The 26,850-nt window shown below is 40.0% G+C and overlaps 1 protein-coding gene across 5 annotated transcripts in view; it reads left to right on the top strand.

Annotated features, from left to right (window-relative positions):
- Nucleotides 1-26,850, top strand: part of PLCB4 (phospholipase C beta 4) — a 206,113-nt gene that overhangs the window by 165,656 nt on the left and 13,607 nt on the right. For all 5 annotated transcript variants that reach the window (XM_054821819.1, XM_054821817.1, XM_054821818.1 and 2 more), the window contains 8 exons: nt 2,823-3,027; nt 7,088-7,176; nt 7,612-7,762; nt 10,508-10,557; nt 10,679-10,744; nt 16,030-16,145; nt 20,631-20,706; nt 26,592-26,767. In XM_054821819.1, coding sequence (XP_054677794.1) covers nt 2,823-3,027; nt 7,088-7,176; nt 7,612-7,762; nt 10,508-10,557; nt 10,679-10,744; nt 16,030-16,145; nt 20,631-20,706; nt 26,592-26,767 — 929 coding nt within the window. The remainder of the gene's footprint in view (nt 1-2,822; nt 3,028-7,087; nt 7,177-7,611; nt 7,763-10,507; nt 10,558-10,678; nt 10,745-16,029; nt 16,146-20,630; nt 20,707-26,591; nt 26,768-26,850) is intronic.

Here is a 26,850-nt window from a genome sequence, read left to right as displayed (position 1 = left end):
GCGGTTGCCAGCCCTTTTGCACTTGAGCGTCCTTGCTCACTTGAGCCACCCCTCCCTGCTTCAGTCTGACTGCTCACATGAATAAGTACTGCTCCCATGAAAAAGGGTTTGTAGGGTGCCTGTTTACTACAGTAAACAATCTAAAGCTGAAAGAAGCTTTCAAGAGGTTGTTGGTTTTTGGTTTTTTTTTTTTTTTTTTAATTTTGCTTTGGTTTATTTTTCTAATGGATAACCTCTGTAGCTGTCACATGATTATTTTTTTTGTTTTGTTTCTGTTTGGCTTTTCCCTCCCCTTTGCTTCCTCCTCCCACTTGGAGGCAGCCACCTCCTCCGTGGCCATGCCTGTGTTCAAGGTATGCAGTCTGCTCAGAATGAGCCCCCGCTGGTGGAGACCATCATTCCTTGGAGATTTCTTCTTCCCTGCCCTGGCAGTGGCTGCTATCTTGCACTGTTCCTTCAGCCCAGAGGGCAGGTGAGATGCTGCATCCAAAGCTAAGGTCAATGTTATTACATGGAAAAGTCGGAAGGGTGCTGTGTTCCTCAGACGTGTTGCCAGCTCCCTCCTCCAGTAGTCCATGTGCATCGTGTACCTTTTTTCATTTTTTTTAATAACAAAAGAAAAACAAACCTTTTTTTCTTGGTATGGGGGATTTAAAGAGAGAGATCAGTCGTCCATGTTCATTTTTTATCTCTCAGTCTTTATATATATGATACACATATATATATTTTTATTTTTATTTTTTTCTGTTGACTGGAGTTTCATCCAGACCACATGTGTTAGCAGTGCCGTCTTTGATAACGTCTGTTTTGCTTACACCTGTTTTGTTGTCATGCACAATTGTTGCTCTTTTATTCCCAAGTGACAGACTTTGCCAAGTGGTGATAACACTTCACACTTGGGTATATTACACACATAATCTGCTTTTTTAAGAGTATAACCAGTTTTTAATAGAAATGTAGTTAATGCAGAAGAGTTTTTTCTGGACTCCAATATATTCTGGAATGAATGTGACTTCAAGGGCTTTTCTCTGTGTATGAGGAGGCACAGGGAAGATGCTTAGGTACAATGACAGGCAATCATGCTGCCCGTGGCTTGCTGGCCGTATGGCCAGCATCTGCTGCTTTCTGATTTCTTAAACCAAAAGGCCCATAACCTTCAGGATGCGTACAGCTTCGGTCTAAAAGGGGGGTACTTGTGTACCGTGGCATGGCTACAGTGGCTGATGCCAATATTCTTCAGACTTTCTGCTCTACTGTGCAATGAACAATGACATGGTCGCACATTCTTTTGAATAACTCGTACTGTAAGTCAGCCAAGAGATTATTTTTCTTCCTTTCAGGCCCTTATGATATCAGGCTTAACATTGTAATCAAGACATACATTGATGACCAAGCAAATGAGTGACATAAACACAGCAGGAACAATTCCTCTAGCTGGAGGGAATGAAGGCGTGGGGTGTACAGCGCTAAAAGGTTGTGAGGGTGGAAGTGCCTACCGTCATACCTGAGAACAAATTAGTGGAGGGGGAACGGTAAACTTAGTCCCCACTCCTGCTCCCTAGTAAATCTATATCTGAGCCCATCATGTAATGAAAGATGTGCTGATCTGCGGCCTGCAGAGGAGAGATCTTGCCTGCCCTGTTTGGGCTGCAGTGTTCTCCTCAAGCTGATATTTAATCCTACACAGTTGCTCTCAGGTAACATGCCTGATTGGTCTTCTGTCATGTTTCTTGTTTTTATTTTCAGTAAAATAAAGCTTCGGTCATTCTAACCCGAGTTCTGTGTTGTCACTCTGTTGTGTGAGGGGAAGGGGGGGTGAGTGCTGGTGGGAACCTTTCCTGGGAGTGCTAAGTTATCATCAAGTGGAGCAGCATGTCAGTGAATAGCTCCAGTGGGTTCAGAGACCGAAAGCGTACTTTATTTTGTGCCCTCTAAGACTGAAAATGAAAGTGGCAGGGAGAAAGGCTACAGCAGATAGTAGATGCAGTTTTACTTAGGTCTTTCCTTTTGTCCTGTAAGCATTAATGAATAGAGCCAGGTGGAGAAGGAGTGGGAAGACCTTTTCAAGCTGGCAGAGAGGGCACACCTCTCGGTTAGGCTGTCTGTACCTCACTGCTCTGTACACAGAGGCAGCATCTTTGTTCCAGGAAAAGCAGGGAATTTTTTTGTTACTGTTTCGGTGGTCCAGATGGGGGCTGACAGATGCAGATAGCTGGCAGCATCCCTGCCCACCATGTGTACCATGTACCCTTCATGTCATGAGCACGGCGCACCCACTTCTGCTGGCAGCACGCCATTTTGGCAGGTCTGTCGCCCTGTCCTGACCTCCTCTGTCTGCTTCTCCCCTTTGCAGAACCCGTAGTTCAGCGTACATCCCCATCAGCTTGTGCTTGTACTCTTTCCGTTCTTCACTGCCTTTTTGGATACATCCCAAATCCCATCTTTCTGTCATGGTTCCTCCTGATTTGGCACTATCTACCCTTTGATTGCCAGTGTATCTGTCATTTCCCAGGTAGTATTTACCTGCCGCCTTATCGATGTCACTGGTCTTCAGTAATGAAAAAAAAATAACCAAAATATTTAGCCAGTCTAACTGTAAGCTGCAGGATTTGCATATTCTGAAATCTACCATTATTTAGGGTGGAAAAAAAAGCATTTCTAGGAAAGATTAATCTTAAAGTGTGCAGTTTGCAGGGAATGACATTATCTTACAGTGATAATAGTCTGTTTCTGGCATACAAAGTGAATGGTTCAAACACGGGAGGCGGGGAGGGTGCTACTGTATTAGAGTCATTGAGTATCTTCATTTTATGACTTTCCAGGTTATTCTCCCTGATCTTGCTGTCCTGAGAATAGCAGTGTATGATGACAATAATAAGCTGATCGGTCAGAGGATCCTGCCTCTGGATGGTCTGCAAGCAGGTTACAGACACATTTCCCTTCGGAACGAGGGCAACAAACCACTCTCTCTCCCAACGGTTTTCTGCAACATTGTGCTTAAAACATACGTGCCTGACGGGTTTGGAGGTGAGATAAACCTGTGCTGTAGATTTTGAGTGGTGTCGTGGAAGTACTGAGGTACTGCGGTGTCAGTGTGGCAGCCAGAAGCAAACATGCAATGCTGGAGGATTGGAAAGATTTATTATTTTAACTGCTTGGAAACCCTGCGTATTCAAATCAGCTTTCAGACCAAGTGCCTGCCTTAGTGCTAATGACAAGCATCTGTTACATGACAAAATAATATTGGAAATAAGCTAATACTAATTTGATTTTTCTCTGTTGACATTTAGGAAGAGTCGTCTTTTAAATTTTTTTAATTATATTTTTTTCTGACACAAATATTTGTAAGGTTAGCATGTACTTTAGGGATATTGTTTGGCCTGTAGGTATAAACAATTCATGCAGAATCTAGACGTGTTTTTTTAAACAGAATCACTTTTGTATTCTTGAGAATATTGGCATATTGTTAAAAATGGACAGTGAAATAATTTAGCATCCAAAACCTTTTTGCATTTTTCTCTCCCAATTTTACATGGTTTTAGTGTGGTTTAATTATTTCTGGGTTTTCAGGAAAGTATTTTTTAATGCGAGCCATGTCCATGACCGGGTTGGCAGGGCCATGGTCGTTTATACTGAGCGGTGGCAAATTGCCACATGTGGATAGGAACAAACAGCTGAGAACAATCATTACACCACTTAAATCAGTGTAATGGGTAAGTTCACCCTGAGGGTGTACCTCTGGGAAATGTTTTCTTCACTGCCGATTAAATTCGCTTAGACGTTAGGCAATATGTAAACGATTTAAAACTGTAAGATAGAAATTGTGCTAAAAGTTAGTGCTCTGACTCTGCAGCAAAGTGAAGTTCACCTTTGAGTTGATTGGCGAAATGTTATTGATAAAGATAATGTTTTGCTCTTTGCAAAAATTGTTTCAAACCAGCTGTCTATGCAAAGAATTACTGCCGCTTTTCTGAGTGTCGTTTCTGGAGGAGGGGAAGGCTTACCTAACATAATAGATCGTGTATCTTCAAGTCTGTTTGCTGGTATTTATCCAGGATTTAAAAAGGCCTGGACTTCAGTAACAATATTTCGTGGCAAAAGTTAAGCATTTATAGAAGCGTTTGTGGTGTTCGTATGTGAAATCCTGGTTGCTGCAGGTCAGCTGGAGTTTTGCCACAGGTCCTGAAGCACTACCATGCCTTTATGCAGCAAGTTTCATCTACAGTATTTAACTTCAGGGACTTTGTCTCACGACAGATGTAAGCTTCTGCTTAAGCTTTTGATTCTCGAGGCAGTAATCGAACTATGAATCTAAGGGATGTGTTTAAGCATGTGCTTTAATTCTTTCCTGAACTTAAGCTTTTGACAGTAAATGACTCGGTTAAAATATTTTCTAAAGTAGGGACTGTCACTGTTTGGAAAAACAGACTCCATATTAACGTGAATTAAATGAGTCCAATTATTAGTTCTCCTCTCCCTTCCGAGATAGTTTTGATGTCTCTCATCTATTTTTCTCATGGCTACAGAACAGCAGCATGATGAACAACTGGGAAATAACTTTCTGTACTCGGGTGGAATCATTAGTATTCTGTTGGCATGTGTTTTTTAATTACTTATCATTTGCAGTGAACCTCTCATTGTTTTATGAGCTGTCATTAGGATCTCCATGGTTGTTTTAGCAAACTTGTAGGAAGGTATAGCTCAATTCGATAGCTGCCTACTTTTTTTTTTACTTCTTTTTTTTAACCTGTATGAGTAAGATTTAGAAACTTGCACCAAATAATTGCTAGAATGGGTAATGTATTGTAGGCTTTAAAAGATGCATAATTTTATTTTTCAAATAACTTAGTAATTTCTTGTGGTTTATTTGCATCAGCTACTCTGTTCCCAATAAAACACAATACTGACACAAATTTATGCAAATGAAGTAGCATTCTCCGAAGAGAAGCTTCTATAATAGAAGTCTGTACGTAAATAAGCATGGCTACTTAGGTTAGTGGTTAGAGTCCACTGTAATGTACTCTTCCAGTGATTTTCCTAGTTTTAGATTTAATTGTGATTCTTCTACAAAATGCTATTCCCCCCCCCTTACCTCACTGAGGAGAAAGAAAAACGTAAGCAGAGGACAAATGACAATGTGAGAAGCTGTGGTGAGTCACATCCCCCTTGTAGAAACGCTGAGCCTTTGGTGATGTGCTTCTATGGTTAGTAATACAATCTACAAAGGTCTCGCTCTCCCAAACATGTTAGTCATTTTTACCTTGAAGCGCATGATAATCAGGTGCCATTTTCAAATGACGCATCGTGTTAGCAGGGTAGTCCTGGATTTTCACTGGAGGGTCCGTGCTAAGGACAAAAAGACGTGCTTACTAAGTTAGGGAAAGGGGATACAGTCGGTGCTGAGCTGCAAGGCCACTGTTATGGCTGAAAATAAATTTTACATGTTTTTTGTCTATGTGAAGTAAATTTCAGAAGACATGTTGGAGACAATGTATTTGTGTAGCTAAACAGAGCTGTCAAGGGTACTGCTATGTATTTAATAGAACCTTTTTTAGAATGGGAGCCCTGTCTGTGCTTTTCTTGCTTGAGAAATGCATCTGGTGACTTCAGAGGAATATTTCATAGAAGAACTTAGGTTGGAAGGGAGATGATATAGTCCAACCCCTACTTTGCACAAGAAGGATAGCAAATTTCTTACCAAAGCTTTTGATGGGTTGGATATTTTTACAGATCTGGTCAATGGACCACCTTCTCTGTCGTGCATCATTGTAAGCTAACTTGGAAAATGGCTGAAGAGATGACATGAAATGCGGGCAAAATTCAAATGATGATGAAACCCACGAGCGTTAGAACTGTCAGTGCAGATATAATGGCCTATTATGCTAGTATATCTAGACTATCTAGAACATAAGGGTACAAAAGCATTTGTCTTGTAGTCGTAAGCGGCCAAACCCAGGGCGTTGCCGCGCTCCACAACGCAGCAGCTCCCTTGCGAGTGAAGCGCTGTCCAGGGTCCTGCCACCGGTCCTGGCAAAAACCCGGAGTTCATTAAAGGACAATGTTGCGTAGGGAATGATGAGTCAGTCGGGCTGCAGCGTTCAGACTTCCTTTCTTAAGTTACTGCTCTGACAAGGAAGGTTTATTAACTGAGACCAGCGACTCTTTTCTCTATAATACTGAAGTTAAAGTTTCAGAGGGATCATCAAAACAGATTAAAAGCCGCGGTCTCTGAATGTATTGTTATTGTAGGTGCTGGATCAGGTTAATTTGTAAAATCATTTCTTGCTGTGTGGAGTGCCTCCTTTGCTGTTTGTGAATTCTTTGACTGTTGAAATTAAGCATGGAAAGGGATTATTCAATATGCGGGTGCAGATTCATGTGTCTTTGTCTTCCTGTAAAACTATACTTGCACATTTATCACTGCATATGGAAAACACATTCAATAGTCTGTATGGTATCCGGTGCAGGGTAGTGCTATGATACCACTAATGGTGCTGTATCATGTGCAAGATTCAAATATTGGTCATGAGGGTCCACAGAAAAGCCATTTCACAGCCTGTCATGTTCCAGACATGAAGCATCACAAAGGCGAGGGAGAACAGATTTCCCCGATTGCTTTAGCCACCCATCTGAAACTCCTATTTAGCTAAGAAATATAACAGCATTTCCTACAATTTCCTGCAGTAGCAAGTCAGTCAGCACCCCCTCGAATAACCAAGAGACAAACTTGTTAGTGCTTTGTGGCTCAGGAGATCCCATTCTGGTCTCAAATTCTAGTATCATCAAGTGGGAGTAAGTTAGGGTAACATCGGTCTGATGGAGTCAGTGGTTTTTCCCTAAATAACGTACCTGGATTAATACCAGTCCCTTGCTGCGGTATAAACTGATTCATGTTCTAGCGTGTTCAGGTGTTGTGGCCATGACCACTTTCAGTCCTGCCAAGTTCACTATGGGAAGTTGGACTATTGTTGCAAGCCGTGGCTCGTAACAAGAGGGGTAAAATAAAAGTCTTGTAAAAGATTAATCTCCAAATGCCTCTGAAGATCATAAAAAATTGTTGTGGGGTTTTGTTTGTTTGTTTTTACAGATATTGTGGATGCTTTATCAGATCCAAAGAAATTTTTATCTATCACAGAAAAAAGAGCAGACCAAATGAGAGCTATGGGTATCGAAACTGTAAGTAGAACTTAATGACAAACAGCCCATTTATGTTCATGCTGTGCTCTTTTTTAAAGTAAACTGGTCCTTCTCCAATCAATGCATGTTACCTATTATTTCTCATTTTGAAATATAAGCCTCTTTGTCCTGCTCTGAAATACATTGGCTTATGTTAGTTAAGGTACTGAAATACTATTCACTGACTTTTCATGGATCATACTAACACATCCTTTAGAAGTAGAAATTTTAAGAAACAGGAAAGGAGCCGTATTTTAGTAGGTAGCCATTTAAAATAGCCTACAAATACTTTACTGAATATAGTGTTGTATGAAAGTATGTTTCAATTTTCTTAATTATGTTTAAAGTAAGCAAGTTCAGAAATTTTCCATAGCCCAACTTTTATACTACAAGTAAACCACAATTAATTTATTATGATGTGAATGTTTCTTTCAGAGTGATATAGCCGATGTACCAAATGACACTTCAAAGAACGATAGAAAAGGAAAAGCCAATAATGCCAAAGCCAACGTAACGCCTCAGAGTAGCTCTGAACTTCGACCAAGTACCACTGCAGGCTTTGGATCTGGGACCGATGCTAAAAAAGGTAGAAAAAAAATCCCGTGCCACTCCCTCGGTTCTGAAGTGATTCAGAAAGTCACAGAGAAGTACTCATTACTCAGTTTTTGTTTCGCAGTTCTATTCATTCTTTCCCTTTTAGAAGGTAACAACTTTTGCTGTTGAGAGTGGTCTTTGTCTAATTGCAAATAAATTTTGTATATTACTAAAATGGCTATATAAAGCCAATACAGCTTCATTTTACTAAGTGGCCTCTTCACATAGCTGTACACCTACTGGCAACAGTAGTAACTTGCATGACTCTGGGAGTAGTTTACTAAAGATCTGCTGGAGGAACATCAATAGGAATGACTATTTTCTGGTATACTCCACAGAAACTCTTCTGCTTTTTTTTTTCCTCCCTCCACAAATCCCTTGGCAGAGCTGCAGATTTAAGTAATTAAAGGTATTTAGAATTCATTGGATTCTGTAGAGATTTCCCAACAATTAGAAATGTTTTCAATGTGTGGTTTTACTCTGAATAGTGATTATGGAAATGGCATGTTTGTTGTAAAAGATACCCCTATTAAATGCTCATTTATAAATATGTAATTTTTCCTCACTGTTCACCATTCACTCTACAAAATCATCTTACAGAGTCAAATGGGATTATTTATTTCTCACGTATCATAGGTAATGAAGATTAAGTGAGAAAACAAATTTGTGCGGCTGAATGAAACACAATAAATGTTTCTGTTAATGGGCCAGAAGAATTAGAATCTGATTCACTCTTTTTCATCCACCTTAGCCCAAAGGGATTGATAGGAGTGAAAAGGAGCACTGACTGCTCTTGTTCTTAAACTTAAGCAGACACGGCTGAATACACACACGTGAAGGGATCTCTTGAGAAACAAGATGCCATGTCTCTGGAGTCACTTTTTGGCAATAAAACAGGTCCTCTCTGGCACCTGAACTCTTTCAAAGTTCTCCCCTGGTGTAAAACCCAGATTATTTTATGCAGTGAGGTGTTTTCATATTTCATGTATCATCACCGAGATAGACAAGTATTAGCTTTATCGTGCATTAATTAAGCATGAAATTTGCTGGGGTTGGCAACTCATTCCTGGTTGCCATGGAGTCAGACCTGGTGAACAAAGTACATGAGTCTGTGTTTATAAATAAAATCCTGAGGAAGTTTGTTTAGAACAAAGCATGCCTGAGGCGGCCCTGGTCTTAAACTGAGATTTCAGTACTTACACATTCTTGTCTGCAACCATTTTTATCCATGTTCTTGCATGTTAAAATAGAGCTGTTTATTTTTATATCCCATGTAACAATCCATTTATATTACTTATCTCTATGATCTTTTAAGATCTGAATCATTCTACCGTTGTTACAGTATACAACTCACTTTACTATTAGAAAGTATCCAGCAAGATAAGGTGTCTGGGGAAGGCTTTCAAATACACAAGAATGTTGGGGAGTTTTGTTCTCTGACTTTCAGGAATAGTTAAGTGATTTGTGTTTTTGAAAACTTAAGCTTCTATCTGTACCTAAATTTGTTCCGGTCTCATTTACTAGACTAATGTTAATACCATATAATTGAGCAGAATCTTACGCTTCTAAGAAAATAAAAAAAATTGTGTTCCCTAAGGAGATTGCCTACCTTCCTCCCACTCCCCTCCCTTTTTTTTTTTTCTTTTACAGCACCTGAGTATTTTCCACTTAAATTAATCTTAAAAGGCAAAAAGTTTTTTTCAAGGCAGGGGGAATCTTATAGCCCACAGACTAAGAGCGGTTACCTAAATACGTTTGCAGTGTGTTTATGTACAGGCGAACATTTTCCTGTAAAAATTCAGAAAAAGACATATGCAATTCTCATGGCATCGTACTGATGTTTTTATTAATGATTACATGCAGGATGTGCTTAGTAGTTTAAAAAGAATCATGTCACAAAACATTTATTAAAGCATAAAGATGAAATGAGATTTGGTTTTGTTTGCATTGCAGTTAAGGTGATCAAAATATATTTTCATTCATCTAAATAGTACTGTTAGTCTTGTATGATAGATTTGCTTGTTGTATTGAATTTTCATTAGAATTTTCATTTACAACTTTGTGTTTCTCCTCCATTTTCAACTCTCCTTTATTCTTGGAGTGTACTGTTGCTCCTTTTCTAATAGCCTGGTATTAACCAAAATGCACATTTTTACCTCCATTGACATACAGGCTACAGGTAAATTTTCACTCCTATAATTTTTGTGTTTTAAATTGAGGAGAATTAGTTATACCTAGCCTCCATTAACCCTTTATGTAGTCATGTAGAAGCTTACCCAAGAAGCCTCCCCCCCGAAACGAGCGGTGCCAAAGCAATCTCCAGCTATGGACCAAAATTCTGAAGTTTATGTGGTTCAGTTTTAATGTACATAAACGGGTTGCTGTGTTTTCAGAAAAGGAACTTTTTCAATACTTAGATTGCTGTGTTTTAACACTTCAGTCCAGAATTGTAAGGGATTAAAATACACTCATTGATTCATTTCTTTCTTCACAAGGCAATTGATTAAGCAGTGCTTTGGCACTTGATTGAGTAGTGATTTGAAAAGGAGATTAACTGTATCTTAGCTATATCTTGATGAATAATTTTCTCATTAACCTATGACCATTTTTATGTGGTAAAAAACATTAATTAATTGCTAACTTAAATGTAGGTTTCTGTGGTAAAACTCAAATTTAAAAGTATGAGATATCCTAGTATGCGTGAAGTTTTAGATAAACTGTATCAATACCTTCCTAGGTATAGACCTTATTCCTCAAGTGAAGATAGAAGATTTAAAGCAAATGAAGGTAAGTATAGACACAAGCTTTTCAAGATGTGTTCCTAATTATTTGTTTTAATTAGCCAGGATTTTATCTGGTTAGAGTCAATATGACCAGAGAAGAATTGATCCAACTTCTCTTTTTGTAGGCTTATATAAAGCATTTAAAGAAACAGCAGAAGGAGCTGAATGCCTTAAAGAAGAAACATGCAAAGGTATGATCATTAAGACCTCTCTGAGCAACAGGCTCCAATTGAAAAAAGTTGCCGCCCTCACTAACAGACAGCTCCTAATTAAATTGTACGGCAAAACTAAGGAACAGTAGTTGGACCACCAAGAAAGGCATATGTGTTTTAAATGTACTGAAACATGCTCCAGTGAGCAAATTTTCCCGTTAGAACCCTTTGTATGTCTGCCTGAGTTTCGGTGCACATTTGTTGGACCCATATAAGCATCCAAAGCTCACCTTTTTCAGGTAATGATTTTCTCTAGCTCCTCTCTTGCATGACATATTGACAGGCAGCTTGGAAAAAAAAGGCAGTAGAGATGCGAGAGGGTGCTGCATCGAAGACAGGCACTGGAGAAACTGCAAAATTGCCGAAGAGAACTGGAATGTGTAATTGAAAAATAAAACGCCCTATTCCTCCTCGCTTATATCTATGTTAACCACTTTATAGTCATCTTTTTCCTTGGTCCTGTTGGCAGTGATGTCCCAAATACGTACAACGTTATCACAAATATATTTTACATTAGAAAAACACAGCCAATTTTCTCGGGCCCTTTATCGTTAGAAAACCATTCCTCTTGTTACAGAAGGAGGCATAACAAGTGAAGAAAGTATCTTAAGTTCTGAATTTTGGCAATTCATACAAATCCATTCTGGGCTTTTGGGGCAGTTATTCCCTTGCTCTCTTTGATTGCAGGTTTCATTGCAGATCTGATGTAATGTAGTTGCCTGGGCATTTTTAATATCAGTCTTTATTTTCATGACTGTTGTTTGGGCGTGCGACTCTATGTCTGTACAACAAAGTATGAAGAAACTACTTTCAATAATTGGCACTTTTGTGGAGCTCTTAGTATCAAAAGTAGTATAAGCAAATTAAATAGTTGCATTTCAGACTCCTTGCTGACACTATGCAGAAGGGAAATGAAGGATTTCTCCATTTGAGTGTTGTGTTCAAAGCCTGTGAAAAAATGTGTCATCCACACTTGTGGGCATGGACAGTTTCTAGACCTTCATAGGGTTGATCTTTTAGGGAGCTGTTTATTTTCTCATTCATTGGACAACACCCAGCAGCTTGGTGGAGCAGCTTTTTGCAAACGACAATGGTACCATGGTTACATAAAACCCAGCCATACTCAATGGTCTCTGACCCCGATACCTGTGACCCACAGTAGTGTACGGATATCTTAGCCAAGACTGCGCTTGCTAATGTTAAAAAATTGATCCATCTGTTCGGGCTTGCACTTGCTTCTTCTAATCTGAGGAAAAAAAATTACCAGCCGCAGTCGAAAAGTGCTGTGCACTCAGAAGGGCTTTCAGCATGAGCTCAAGCACAGCTATTTTAGGTCTGAGCCAGCCTGTGTCCTGCTGGTCTTCAGTACAGAGTGCAAGTCTGTCCTAAGAAGAAAGTGCCTGTCTGGAGCATGCCTTGCTGAAGGCTTCAGTGAGGGCAGCTTCTGGAATTTGGAGAGGAGATCTGAGTAGAAAAGTGTGGCCGTATTAGCTCACAGGTGATCTTAGGGAAGTGCTCGGTGTACTCATCGCTGTTTTGAATGCGTTTTATTAGCTGCGACGGAGCAGGAGAGCTATGCAGGTAGTTATCCACGATCAGCTTGAGGAAGCCTCTGTATTAAGCAGACTGAACTTAAAAGTTCCAGAAATAGGTTGGCTCTCGTTTAGCCGTAGACACTCCAGAGATCTGGAGAAGTAAACAGAAGGCAATTGTTCATGTTGTTTGAAGAAAGAAAAGTCTCATACTTTTCCATCTAAAGTTGGCCTTGGAAAATATGTTATGGAAAATGAATGCATGCAAGTGTGGAAGAGAGAGCAGGGTGATAGGAAGGAGCTCTGACCTAAGCGATGTAGAAGCTAACCTGGTAGCCCTGGGCAGAGCTAGCTAAGGAAGACGACAGCAGAACTGACAGCATCCACCCAGTGTAGAGAACTAATAGCGTATGTGGCTGGGACAGGGAGGGTCAAAAATGAGTAAGTGCCCTGTCAAGAAATGAGTGAGCTTTCTTAAGAATCCTCACATTCACAGAGGGAATTTGGAAGAAACATCACTTCTAAAGAAACGACTGTCAGCATTATCTTCTTGCCTGAGAATATTGAGGCGCCACAAGAATCGGTGGGATCCGAGAAGCTGGTACCAGAAAGAGCAGGCCCCTGGGATCTTGTCTACGTGACAGATTTCATCACGGTCACGTTCCGTCACTTTAAACTGGATTAGCAGCTGCTGTGAGGAGTTTGAAACTGTTGCCCATGGATGGATGGTGTTCTTTTGTAGTGTCTATAATACTGACATTATTTAAGGGGACAGTAAGGCAGTAGCGGCAAGATCTTCAAAAGTACAGAAAGCAACGAAGATGTTCTGTCCTTCACGGGTCTGTTTAAAATCCAGGCCAATCTAGGTAAAATGTTCCTTTTTGATGCCAGGAGACAGGGCTGCCAACAAACAAAACAGAATACTGTTGTAGTGGCACTTATTTTGCGAGCTATCAGCCTCTGATGCTGTAGTTTTCCTTTTGTTTGACTTTGAAAAACAATGGCAAATTAATGTGATGATCACCATTTTTCAAAAAAATAATTTGCGTTAGGAATAACTTTCTCGTGAATCTTAGGTCTGGTAACATGTGCCTTGGTGATTTTAAAATAACGTGTCCAGCCACTTGTGCATATTGCAGTAATGTTTGTCTTTAACCAATGCATTCATAAAAACACCTGCACTGGGCAGTTTTTAAAATACAGTATTTCCTGCCTACATTCCTGTATGTAACTTTCATCTCCCAGTATGAATGTTACTGTGCAACTGCAGAATGGCTGATGTGTCTGAATGTTGTCTGTTGGTTTATATGTTTTTTTTTTTTTTTTTTTGATCGAGTTAGATCTTGAGTACTGTTTAGGTAAATGATCTGGGGTGGCACTGCAGGTAGATGGGCTACAAAGACAAGGAGATGTGCATATATGAGTCTCAGTCACTGATTGCATTTCTTAGCAGCCTGCTTCTATGAGCCCCGACTGAAGTTTAATGTTTTGCAGGGCTGTCACGTAGTTTTTGTGCTTCTTGGGTTAGAAGAGGAAGGATAGTGAGGGATTATCTTGATATATTCTCTAACAGTCAGCAGCAGAACAGATGATTGTGGTATGTAGTTCTAGCGGTTTCAGACAAAACAGTGATACTCACAAATGCCCCCTTAAGGAATTTAATATGGCCAGAGACAGTAACCAGAATGGCATAATTACCACCCAAAAATATAAATCCCAGAATTCATCTCCTACACATTTATATTGACATTGAATATATGTACTGTTTGAAATAAAGCCTAAGAAAAAAAGAAACATTAAAAAAATCTCCATTTCAAAATGCAAAAGCAACAGTACAAAAGACTATGGGACTCTAGATTAATAAAGTTCTGCAAAATGGATTGTTGATTTGGAAATTATAGTTTGGGGGTTTTTTTTATTTCCTCATTTTTGTATTCCATAATGAGAATCCTCTAGACTTCAGTTTTCAGTTGTACACAGGAGTATTTGTGTTGCTTTAGGGAGATACCAGGCAGGAATAAGAGTTTGTATGATAGGAGCTTACTTCCTCTTCTCTTCAATAGACTGAACTGTGTTTGCGCTTCATCTTTTATAGCAAGGATTGTATTGTTCTGTTCTTCTGGGGGAGAGTGGGTACTTTGAGGGATGCTCTCAGCCACTTCACCTGTGGCTGGCTGGTGCTGTCAAGCTTATGGCATTCTTTTCACTGGCCGTATTTTTTCCTACCTGGTTAGTCAGTGTAAATACTCCCTGGTGAAGCTGGCGTGTTTTAACGTTGACAGAGTCTATTTGTTTCCCTTTAAATCCTCTGTAGAACAGAAAATTCAGTTCCCCACTCTAAATAGAAAATTTGGAAGCGGTGCGCGTTCCCCGGGGAAGTGCTTGGCAGATGTCGGAGTGCTTGGTTACAGCCCAGGGCTAGATTTTTAAAAGCATCACAACATTTATATTAAAGTTTTGGTAAAAGTGAATGTAAAAGTCTTTAATTAGTATTTTTAGAGGAAGAAACAGTGATAAGGCAAACACAGGTGTATAGAAAATAATAAGAAAGAGCAATAGAATAGTGAGGGTAGAATAAAGGCAAAATGAGCTATAAAACAAAATAGAGATAAAGTCCTGGAAGAGGCCATATTAATTAATGCAAGGCTTTTTGTCACGATTAGATAAAATGTGGATGGAAATTAATTAATTAATGTAATTTAAGAACAATTTTTCCTATTGCAATGTAAATTTAATATTTAGTGCTCTCTGTGGTAGTTAAATATTAGCATCATTATGAGCAGCTGTTCCGATAAAGGAGAATATGAATTCAAGTTCAATAACAAAGTCTACATGTAAGCACGAAGTGAAGCGTGTCATTTCTGGTATTCCATTGTAATGGAAAGGAACCGTCTGTGTGGTAGACCCAAGTGTGTCAGATGCATTAATGATTCATCTTTTTGGCATAGGAACAGTTTTTTCCTCCCCTTCCATAGATAACCTCCTCTGCCACTTCACCAACGTAAGCCGCGTAACTACAGCAGTGACAACGGGTTAGCATTGATGTCTCGTACTCCCCAGGTAGCCCTGGATGCCCGGTGTATCAGCATGTGCTGTATTGTCGGGGGGGGGGGAAACGGGGCGATGGTCATTTGCAGTTACGTGTAGCTGAAAGTCGCGTTGCACAGCTTACTACCACTTGCGAATGTGCAATGAAGTGGAAATTCTTAATGATGAGATTGCTGCTGTCATTAGTGGTCACAGTCCAGATCTTCAGAATGTCTGTTGTTAATGATTTGGTTTTTAGCTCATGTTTGGAGTTGGAGCTATTTGATTTGCAGGGGCCAAGGGGCTAGCGCTGTGTTCAGTATGAGATATGTAGAGGAAGGGGGGATCAGATTGAGTTTTATTCTCTTCTGCATTCAGAAACTTTGAATGATACGATCTGAGCTTGTAAATCTGATTTTTTACATTGTGCTTAAATGGACATTTATTCAAATAGATGAAGTCTTTACCCATCATTCTTTTGCTTTAAGCTAGACCATATTTTTAAGGTCCACTACAGATTTTCATTTTTCAAACAAGAAATGGTTTAGTGCTTATGGTGGAATATCTGGAACCTTTAACACCAGATGGCTAAACTAGATTAAATTCCATTGTCAAAGTTATCCATGCACTGATATTTTTACACTGTAAGAAAACTAAGCATTAAAAAATCCAGCAACCTAATTGTAAGGTCCTACTGTTTTCCAGGAGCACAGCGCTATGCAGAAGTTGCACTGCACACAAATTGACAAAATAGTGGCACAGTATGATAAAGAAAAGGTATCATACGAGAAAATGTTAGAGAAGGCAGTCAAGAAGAAGGGGTAAGATATTATTTTAATTTTTTTTTAGACTTAAAGTTTTTATGCTTTTGTGGTCTGGAATAAAACATTCATAAAAAGGTCATTCAGATGGATGAATTGCAGCTGGAACCAGCATCATACATCAAACAGCGTGAGCTGCTTGAAGGCTCTAGCAACGGGCCATAAATGTTGTACTCACTTTGCCTTTCTCTGGTGATCTACTATCTGAGTTTTAAAAGTAAAAGCAAAGGAGTTGCCTCAAATTTTTATTTCTGTAGTCTGATCTAGTCCCACTTTATTCCCCAGGGAACATCACTATTGTGTTCAGTGAGAGCGGACTAATGTCCTCAGTAGCTCTAACGACCGGAAAGTAGCAATGATTTGTTTTCAGGGAAAAAGCTGGCTGCTAAATCCTGAACGTTTTAGAATAGTGGAGTTTTGCCTTCCTGTCAAGTTGAAGTTTCTTTTTTAACAATAAAGCCTTCAGATCCTCAGCTGGGATAAATCAGTATTACTCCTCTGACTTGAGCTAAGCTGTTTTGGTTTGCACTAGCTGGTGGCCTGGGACATTATCTGTGTGACTCTCTCAGTTGTCCCCGAAAAGTTCCTGGAAGATACTGGTGACTTTAATAAAATGTCCCCCTCTCAGTCCCATTTGGAATTGTGTAGCAGGACTTGCTGTTGCCTTGCTGCCATCGTGTAATCTGGCGGCAATTTCTCCTCTCCACCTTTCACGCTATGACTGGCATTTCATTGAGGCACAGCGGTTTATACTATAATACCGTGACCTAAAGCAGGAATTACTTTATTTAGTTCTGCGTCAAGCTATGCCAATAATTAGCCAATAATTTCATATTGTTGTCATCTGGCAACAACAACTCGCAACCAGCTCGCTGAATATTGAACATAGATGCCTCTTTGGCATTGGATTCTTCCACGAATACTTTTTGTTTTATGATTTGTTTGGAATGGCAGTGGGTTTTGAGTGTGCACGTTATAAACTTGCAACGGAACAGAAATCAAAATGTCAGAAGTAAACAAGGCAAGGAGAATTTTCCTCACTAAATTATTAAAAGCTCACAAACTCTTTAAAAAGCTCATGTTTTGGTTTTGTGTCCAAGAACGGAGAACTGTAAGCACCCAAATACTTCTCATCGAAGTAGTTCCTTCCAGAAAATTACTACTTCTCCAAACAGAGAGGGAACAACTACAGGACTATTTAATTTAATGTGGTTTTGATTCAATTTCCATTGAATATAACACAGCAGAAGGCTATTGATACAGCTGGATTTATAGTTACAGTCAGGGTATTTACTACAGTGGCAGTGAACTAAGCCCTGGACATTGCACCAGAATTATTGTGGAGGGAGAAAGGCTTCCCTGTGCTCTGGTATGTAAGAATCTCGTATCAGAAGAGGAATGAATCAGTATTCCTGCGGCCTGAGAAGAAGCCGGTGCCTCTCCCTGCCTAGGCAAAGCAGCAAATGCAGGTGTGTCAGACAGTTAAAGGTGGTAATGGCTGTCTCTGTGCAGGAAATAATGGAAAGCGCTGGGTAGCAGTGCTGTCCAGGGTAACCCCACATGGCACAAAGAATTTGATACCCAGTTTGAGATCACTTCATTGTCTACTTACAGTGTCTTGTCTTTTAATTTTGTAACAGTTCTCTTATGGATGCCAAAGCCTTTGTGATAGTTTTAAATTATCATAAAAGGTTTAAAAAAAAAAAAAACAAAACAAAGTTGGAAATGACTACTCCAGAAGCAGATTCAATACACAGCCAAACACTGTTCCTCGCTGTGACTCCGTACGTTCCATGGACTCCCGAGCTCTCAGTCATCTGCTGGCTCTTCAGTGTTACGAGAATAACTATCGGTATCTAATTAACAGCGAAATCCAATCCAGTATCAGCACAGACTTTCTGTGAAAACCCTTTTTAAATTCTGTAACAAAGTGTTTGAAGGGCTTCCTTGAGGATCGTTGCGTATGCAGCCCTGAAAGCCCACAGCAAGGTGCTTACACGCAGACTTCACCCCAGCTGTGCAGTATATTTAAGGACGTGCTTAAACGTGAGCGCACTGGTTGAGACTTAAAGACTTTATTGAACTGAAACGATCTGATGAATAAGGGGTCCTGGGATCAGTGAGTACAGGACGTGCTCCATTTCCTTGGCTATCATTTTGGAACTTTTACAAGCAACAAAAGGTGTAAAAGAACATGTAAAATGTGTTTTCAAGGCATTCATATTGAAATTGTCAGATACTTCCTGAAAAGAAAAGGGCTTTCTGATAGGTGTATAGAAGGCTTTCTCTTCTGATTTTGTTGTGCAGTTTTTCATGGTCCATTTCTGCCACATGGTGTGACAAATGTCAACTGTATATTGTTCAGCAAAGTAGAATTTTTTAATCACATGCTAATTCACTGACAGATGGACAGGATTTTGCTCCCTGTGCTATTTCTGTTGTACACTTCAAATGCTTACAAATCTCAGAGGGGCTTATAGGAATATGAATGCTCGTGTTCCCACTCTGAAATGGAGTTGAGGGCACATAAAGATCCTTCTGATTTATCAAGACTGTCCAGAAATTCAAGTGTATGTGTGTGCATGAGCATGGACATGTGACATTGGGTTGGGCTGTCCCTGGGTATTTGTTCCCAACCGTGACTCGATGGTTTAACCACGGACTGTGTCACTGCAGCTGGGGACAATTCTCATTGTGTCCAGCCTGGCTGGAAGGTGCCTTGAGATACAATAAAGCTGCATTTCCAGAGAAGTGATCAACTGGTGGTTTTCATGTCTGGGATTTTGAAAAGTCCAGTGACTGAACCAATTAGACTAATTTGGGATAAAATATGTTTGATTCACCTAAGCAGCAGTCTCTTTCACAGTGTATGACAAATCATATATCAATTTATAGCCAGACTCCAATTCCAGCTACCCAGGCAGAGATAACAGTGGTCAGAACCTGTCTCTATGCCTTTATATCACTTCCAAAGTGTCAAAAGAGTGTTAGAAATATTTACAGAGATTTCCTTGCCATGACTAGAAATTAAATGACTAGTCCTTCTGGTGGCCCTTGGGAACACAAGGCACATCACACTACTGCTTTCAGTGAGGGCTTTCGTGGTACTGTTTGATGATAAAATTTTCTGCTAATTTCCCTAAGTTTAGCAGTACTTTGATATTAAAATAGGATTTAAACTTGTTACGAGTTTCATAAATCTCCTTTTCTAGAGCAAACATGGATTAATGTTACTGCAGTCAAGCAGTAACCATTCTTATTAGGCCTGGTTTCAGATGATGAAATGAATGTGGCTCCATCCACTCAGTGGCGTTACGCCATTTTACATCAGAGGATGATCCGACACAGAAATATTACAGTCATGTTAAAATAGACTCTTCTCAATATACTGTATTATTCAAAAAAGAAAAACCAAACCAAAAAAAACCCCAGAGACTTCCAATGTGTGAATTTGTATTCTGTTGTAAAAACGCTTCACTGCAAAGAAGGGAGCTAGAAGATTGGTAAAGATGGAGCTTGTCAGCCTTCAAAAATTTATTGACTTGGGTGAGAGAGTAATTGAAATTGCTGTTGTAGCTGCAATGGAATAGTTTTTCTGTACATCTGTCCCATGCAGCGTGTGGCCCAAGTAATTGGGCTTAGTGAAGGAAATTCTGTGGGTGAGAGAGAGGTCATCCATCTCCTAACCCACAGGCACGTCAGGGGAGCTTCAGCATGGGCCCTCTGCAGGCGTTTTACCAGCCCGTTCCTTAGAATCCCGCGCTCCTGCGGTGTTAAGCTTTGCAACTTGCATTCAACCCCATTAACTTTCCCCAAGCACAAAGGCCATGCCGTATTCAGCTTATTACAGGAGTGTGGGCTGGCTTCAACATTTGTTGCTTTCCGAGTCATGTAAGGTGTCCAATGGCTTGGATTCGTCCACGTGGGTTGGTGTGGTCTGCAGGGGTAATGTGGCCCCCTTCTTTGCAACCCATCCAATTCCGTTTTCTCAGAGAGGGGAACTTCCACGTTCAATAGGTGTTCAAATTTAGTATGCCCAAATTGCCCTGCGAGGTAGTTATTCAAATGACTTCTTTTTCTCTGCCTCAAACTAAAAATAAGTAGCAAAAATTTCTTTTAAACCGGAGGATAAAATCATGGCAAGGCAACGCATATGCCTGTAAGTTTTCGGGCAGACACTGGTTTTTTCTTGGCAAGGTATTTTAAGCCTGGAAAAGGAGCCAAGTACCATAAATGGAGATGCTTGACACATCCTCAGCAACTCAGTAATTGCTGGGCCAATCTAGAATTAATCATGTGGTGTTTGAATTGAATGATCACTAATCCAACAATATTTTGTAAGTTGTGAATAAATTGCCAGAAGAAATAATTTCATTCCAATACGCTACAGCACTTCAACTTTGATTAACGTTTTAATTAGTAAGAGCTGACTAAATGGGAAGATGTTTAACTTGTGGCACACATTTGCAATTTTCCTTTTTTTAGAGGAAGCAATTGTCTTGAATTGAAGAAAGAAACGGAAATTAAAATTCAGACGCTAACATCAGATCACAAATCTAAGGTAAGCAAACAGCCAATTTTAACACATGCAACATCTGAAAGAGAGATTTTGAGACCCAAGTGGTAGTTACTTTTCTTGGAAGCATATGAATGATTTTCAGCAATAATAATATGTTGACAAGAATGGAATTAATTGAGTGTCTAAAAGTGTTTCTTAAAAAAAATTTTAAAAAGCAACGTCAATTTCCTGCCCTTTTCAAATTATTGAAGAAAGGGCCGTATTCATGCCTCATGAAACTAAACTGGTCATTTGTGTCAGTTCTAGCTAAACAAAGAGACGAATATATTCTGTGTGAAACTTGGATGCTAAATACTGTCTCAAAATACATACATAAAGAAGTTTCTTTTTCATTTTCCCTCATTGTCAACATGAATAACGCTTGCTAGTCTGTCTCTTAGGGAATGAGGTTTCCAAGTCACTCTTGAACCAAGTGCCTTCTCATTTCTCATATTTTTTTTTTTCTCCATTGCTTTGTTGCGTCATTTTCTCCAAGGTGCTGGAGAATAAAAGTGCTCTGAAACTCAGCCTCAGTTCATTTGAAAAAGCTGTTCTCAAGCTGTGATTCGTGGTTCACATTGAGTCGTTAAAGCTGCTTCCTCTGTACTTCTGTTCCACTATTACGCTCACCAACTTCATATTTCCTTTGAAAGTTTTATCTGCCACCTGTTGATACGGTTTCCAGTTTCTGAAAGATACCCAAACTGGAGGGTGGCAGGTACACTGGAAGACCCATCCACGTACAGAATGATCTGGAGGGAGAGGAGTCCCAGAGGCTGACCGCAGTACGGGAGAGTTACTGTAAAAGCTGAAACCTGTGAAAAGAATCAGACAAGTATAGAAAATACAAACAAAAGCAGCCACATCTTTGAGACTAGAATAAGGTGATTTCCATCTTTTCTTCTCCTAATTTTATTCTTTGGTGTCATTATTTCATGTGGAGAAGATCCTGGCTTTCTAAACAAGGTTTCTTTCTTGTTGCTGTGTGCTCAGCCAAAGATGTAGGAAAATGCCCAGGAATCAAACCTAGTGTACTGTCTTATCTCCCTATCTCCTTGTCCTATGAAAAGTCCAGATCTGTTTCCTTAAATAAAAGTAAATTTGTTGACAACTTATTAAAAAGATAATTCATTCATTTCTTAGTGAAATAAACTCTCTGAGGAGCACTAGCTCCCTGTCATCCGGACATAAGCTCCAAAACTCATTGGAAGGTAGATTGTGTAGAAAATTCTTTGCTGTGATCTCTGCTTCTCACCGCAGTCTGGAGTTGAGAGGTGTGATCTGTACACAAGGGACATCCAAGCGTTCATTAATCTTCCAAATCCAATAAATATGACTCATGTTTTCCCTTTCCACAAATGTATGCAGTTTCTGAGCTCTGTTCCTTTTAAAATCCTACTTTCAAACTGGTTCCCTTCAATTTAATCCATACCTGGAAAAGAGATTGATTTTTGTCCACTCCCGTGTCAGGTTTTAGGATGGCATTTCCAAAGGAGACTTAAATGTAAGCTCCTTTGAAATGCCAAGCCTCTGTGTGCTGGCTAATTCCTGAAGAACTCCTCTGCAAGTCATCTACCTCTGTGGTTTTCTCTAGGTCAGTGATTTTCAGTATCTTGCTCACTGTGGTTCCATCAAAATTGTCGGGATTACGTACCGATTGTAGTATCCTCACAGACTTCTTTTGTTTCAATTGCCATGCGTGGACCCTTGAATTATTCCTGGAGATCATTCAAAGGTTTGCAAGCAGCAGGTTGGAAAACAGTGCTCAAGACCATAGGGAAATTAACTTTTCTCCTAGATGGAGGTAGGTGCAATTAAATTAGATTAAATTCTGAGATGCTGAATGCATTACACTGATATAGTGGGAGTTTGATTAATTAACAGTTGTTCAGCATTTCTCAGCATTTGGCCCACCAATTTTGATATCAGAATGTACCATAATTCAGCTTTAATTACAGCTCACGTCCTCCAGTGCAGCTCAGTGTCATAATGTGCATGTGCACTATTAGCACCAAAGAGACCTTTTCATCTACGAAAGTCTTCCTGTCACGAGGAAACATCCAGCCCAAGTTTGGCATAAAATATTTAAATTAGATCCGAATGTCCCCATGTGTACTTCACACACAATTAACCTAGCAGATGCAAATTACTCCCCTGCATTAGAAAAGTAGGTCCCAATACCAAGCAGGCAGAGGATGAAAAGAAAAAAAGGAAAGATTACTTCAGAGATTATTCCTGCTTGAACTTAGTGACTAAACAAACATCTTGCATATATGCCTTGCAAAAGTAAGTTCCTTATCACGATTTTAATTAGTCTCTTAGGCCCGGCGTAGGAACAGATGAAAGGACAGGATTGCAAACACAGGCTGTAGAACAGGAAAGCAAGAAGCTAGCTAATGGTTATTTTTCTTATCCTTTTGGATAAGCAACGCTGCCTTAATAGGGGAAAGTAGGACAAGAGCACAGCCCAGTGCAAATGAAATAGTTATTGTAACTATGATGCTAATAACATGGAGAAAAGCAGGGATGTACACTGAATTTACCACATCTGGGCTTTGAAGTGTATCGCAGATCTGCAGCAAAATTGGGTTTCAGATGATTTAATGGTCTCGGGTTCTAAGGTCATCTGAATCTGAATCAAATTGGGTATTTCAAGTCTCGTAACTGGTGTTTGGCAAATCCCTTACATCCTCCTCATCAGGTTATATCTTGCTCTACCTGAAATGAGACTTCTAGCTTGCAGGATATTTAAGAAAAGAAATCTTCCATTTCTCTCCCACCCCTAGAGAAAACCTTGTTTTACGAGGAGCTGTACCTGCTGCTTCGACTGCATGCTGATTTTGAAATTAGTAGCACATCACTAGCACATCCGTCCATGAACTCAGGCAGGTTTTTATGATTCTTACTTCCGATCTTCCCAGATTAAATACTTAAAGTGCTGCCATGCTTAAGTCTCCTTGCAGGTTTCTTCTTTGGGAGTTGGAATCGATGATCCTTATGGGTCCCTTCCAACTCGAGATACTCTGTGATTCTCTGCTGTCAATGTTCTGAGATACAGGATTCCTGTCTTCCTGTTCCTCTGTAGTGCGTAACATTAACCGTTTAAAACCAGTGATCACATTATTCATTTCAAAGGGGCCATTCAGTCTTTGTCTCTCTGCATTTGTGTGGGCTTTGTAAACGCTCTTTGCAGTTAAGTCATAAATTCTCACTTTCATCGTGGCTTCCGCTATTTATACACTTGTTTCACTATTTTATTAAGTCACAATTCTTTTTTTATGCAAAGATTGTTTTGCATTTCCTCTGCAGCCTCGGGAAGTTTTAAATAAAAGCAAACTCTTTTCTTGTTTACTGGAATGCTTGCCTGTCCTTTCGGGGCAATGTAAAACACTCTTTGTGTGCCTAGGAATCAGATCTCCTATGATAATATCTCCTGCACTTTCTGATACTTCAGATTAGCCTGAAATCCAGTCCTAAAACCGGCAGACTGTATGGAAGAGTTGCACAGCAGCAAGTGGTGGAGGAGAATGCTCGGTCAGCTCTGTCACAGTTCCCACTACAATTTTACTGGTGTTTGAAAGGTGGCAAAGCCCAGTCAAAGCAGGAAGGGAATTTGAATCATAAATCTGCGTCAGGAACCAGGCGTGGGCTCCTGTACCAAAATGCATGGTACACAGGCGTGATTTGCTGCTGGCTCTGCCTGCTTCCTGGGCCACATAATGACACTTGTCTTTCTTTCTGAAAAATTAATATTGTCTAACGTGGTGACCATAGAAGTTTTCTGAGTATGTGGTCCCTCTTCTGCTGTGGTCCCAGTTACACCCACTTACTCAGGACTTTGGATCTACCTGTACCTTTTGTCTCCAAATTGTGGATGGAGCTGACTCCATCTGCATTGAAAATAAATACATAAGGAATGGGTTTTCCCAAGAACTTCAGCCATGACTTGCTTTTAGCTCCCCTGAAGTCCACTCTAGTTCTCCCTGGGGGTTGATAAGCCAGGTGGGGTCACTGTTGAGAAGAGATGCAACCTAACTGAAGCATCTAGTTGCTGTAGATATGAGAGGGGCATCTCCAGGCAGTGTTTCAGTGTGATAAATCCTGCTTTGAAGCTGCTCACCTTTTTGCATCAGCAATACAAGGAGCTTGGACTAAACTTGGTCCTAACTTCAGTGCCTTAGGTGGGTGCCAGAGGTGAGCTGGAGTGTCCGCCCCTCAACCTTCCAAAGACTCCATCTGAAAAGTGAGCATCTCTTCCTTACCAACATCCAAGCATTTATTCCGACCCATTTTAAAACCGAATCCTCGTGGTTTTCTGGCTCCGAAGGCAGTACTGCTTTATGAACATCTTATTAAAGATACTGCTCCCACTAACTGTTCCACATCCTTCAGTGTATTTATCACTTCAGAGTTGATAGGCTCTGGCTCAGTAGTACGCTTACCCACACGCACAAAAATAAGCACGGCTCATTTTGCTGGAGGTACACTCACTCTTAAACACCCTGATAAATTAGAACTATATTAGTCGTCCTGCCTCAAAATGCTTTTGTTTTTTTCTGACAGCTGCAGAAGACTCCAGGTAGCTCTCTGTCAGCTGCTTCTGCCTCCAATCCTACCTGTTTCGATATTGCACCACTATTTAACTGTAGTTAAATGCAAGTCTGGCTTTCAGGTAGTGGTAGTCACCCTGATCTGTTACAAAATCACTTGAATTACTTGCTTTTTTTGCTTTTTTTTCTTCATTAGGAGTCCAGCTTTATTACACAACATGAGCTTTGTGTAGGAGGGCCTTCAGAGGAGCCTCTCCAGGGCAGAATGGAGATGGGGGTGTTAAGGTCCCCTCTTCTTTCACCATCATCTGTGTGTGTAGGAGAGTCTGTTCGGCATTATGCAGAGCCCACACCTCAAATACTGGCAAATCCCTTACACCTCAAATACTGGCATTGGCCTCTCGCTTTCTGAGCAACATGGTGGCAATTTTTGATTTGAACAATAAGATTTACCTTTCGTGGAAGATGACCCAGATGCTATTAGTTACCATAGTAGCAGTTGAAATGACTCCCTGAAAATAGGTTTATTGAGGCATATTTTGTAGACCATTTATGGAAAAGTAGGATAGCTTGGCAAAATACCCAAAGATAATTATTAAAGGATAAGAAAATATAGCTTTCTATTAGCTTCTTTTCTAAATCATTGAGTGCAGTATATTCTTACAATAACAGCTCTGGTGATTTTAGACTTCTTCATATTGTCTCTTGGGAACTTTCCAAAACTTTAATCTCATTATTCTTGTGAGTCTTGGGAGATAAGCAAGAGAAGAATACTTGTCAGATTCCCTGCTGCCTTAATGAATATAAAACAAAGATACGTAGCCCATCAGGTTGTATTAAATGCAGGATTTCTCTGTAAACCGCCTGTGTTTGTAAAAGTGTCTCTGCAAAATCAAGGACTGTATTTAAGCCCTCAGAGAAATCCTGCTCGCTAGGTTTTTTCCATTGTTAATTTCAGTACTTTCTAATATATATTTTTTCTTGGCAACCAAAAATGTGAAACCGTTTTATTATGAACTCAGTGTTAGAGAAGGTTTTAAAATAAGAGTAGTACAGTCAAGAGCATAAATGCAGCCAATTTATTCAGGGCACTTTAGATAATAGAGTCCTAATAGTCGAGGTTGTTTTACATCTGGTTTTGTAATATACTGTAGTGTCCTCAGCGGCTTTGTTACCCTGTGAAGCAACTGCTTTTGTGTAACTTCATTTTTCACAATTTAGCTACATTCTTTATAATCTTTTTTTACAATTGTCTTTACATCATCTTCAGCAGTAGTAATAGTTGATCTCCAAACCTAGCTGAGAACCTCTAGCAAAGCTGCCGTTACTTCTCTACAGGTCAAAGAGATTGTGGCGCAGCACACTAAAGAGTGGTCTGAGATGATCAATACGCACAGTGCCGAAGAGCAAGAAATCCGTGATTTACACTTGAACCAACAGTGTGAACTACTGAAGAAACTGCTGATTAACGCTCATGAACAGCAAACCCAGCAGCTAAAATTTTCCCATGACAGGTGAGCGGGGCAGCGCTACCTGGTGACAAAGGGTGGGTTATGTCTGCTTTGTATAATGTTTTAGTTTCTTGTGTTGATAGCTC

This window comes from Grus americana, chromosome 3 (assembly GCF_028858705.1).
Source record: "Grus americana isolate bGruAme1 chromosome 3, bGruAme1.mat, whole genome shotgun sequence".
NCBI lineage: Eukaryota > Metazoa > Chordata > Aves > Gruiformes > Gruidae > Grus > Grus americana.
Note: the sequence above shows the minus strand (reverse complement) of the source record. Positions and strands in the feature narration are given on the sequence as shown.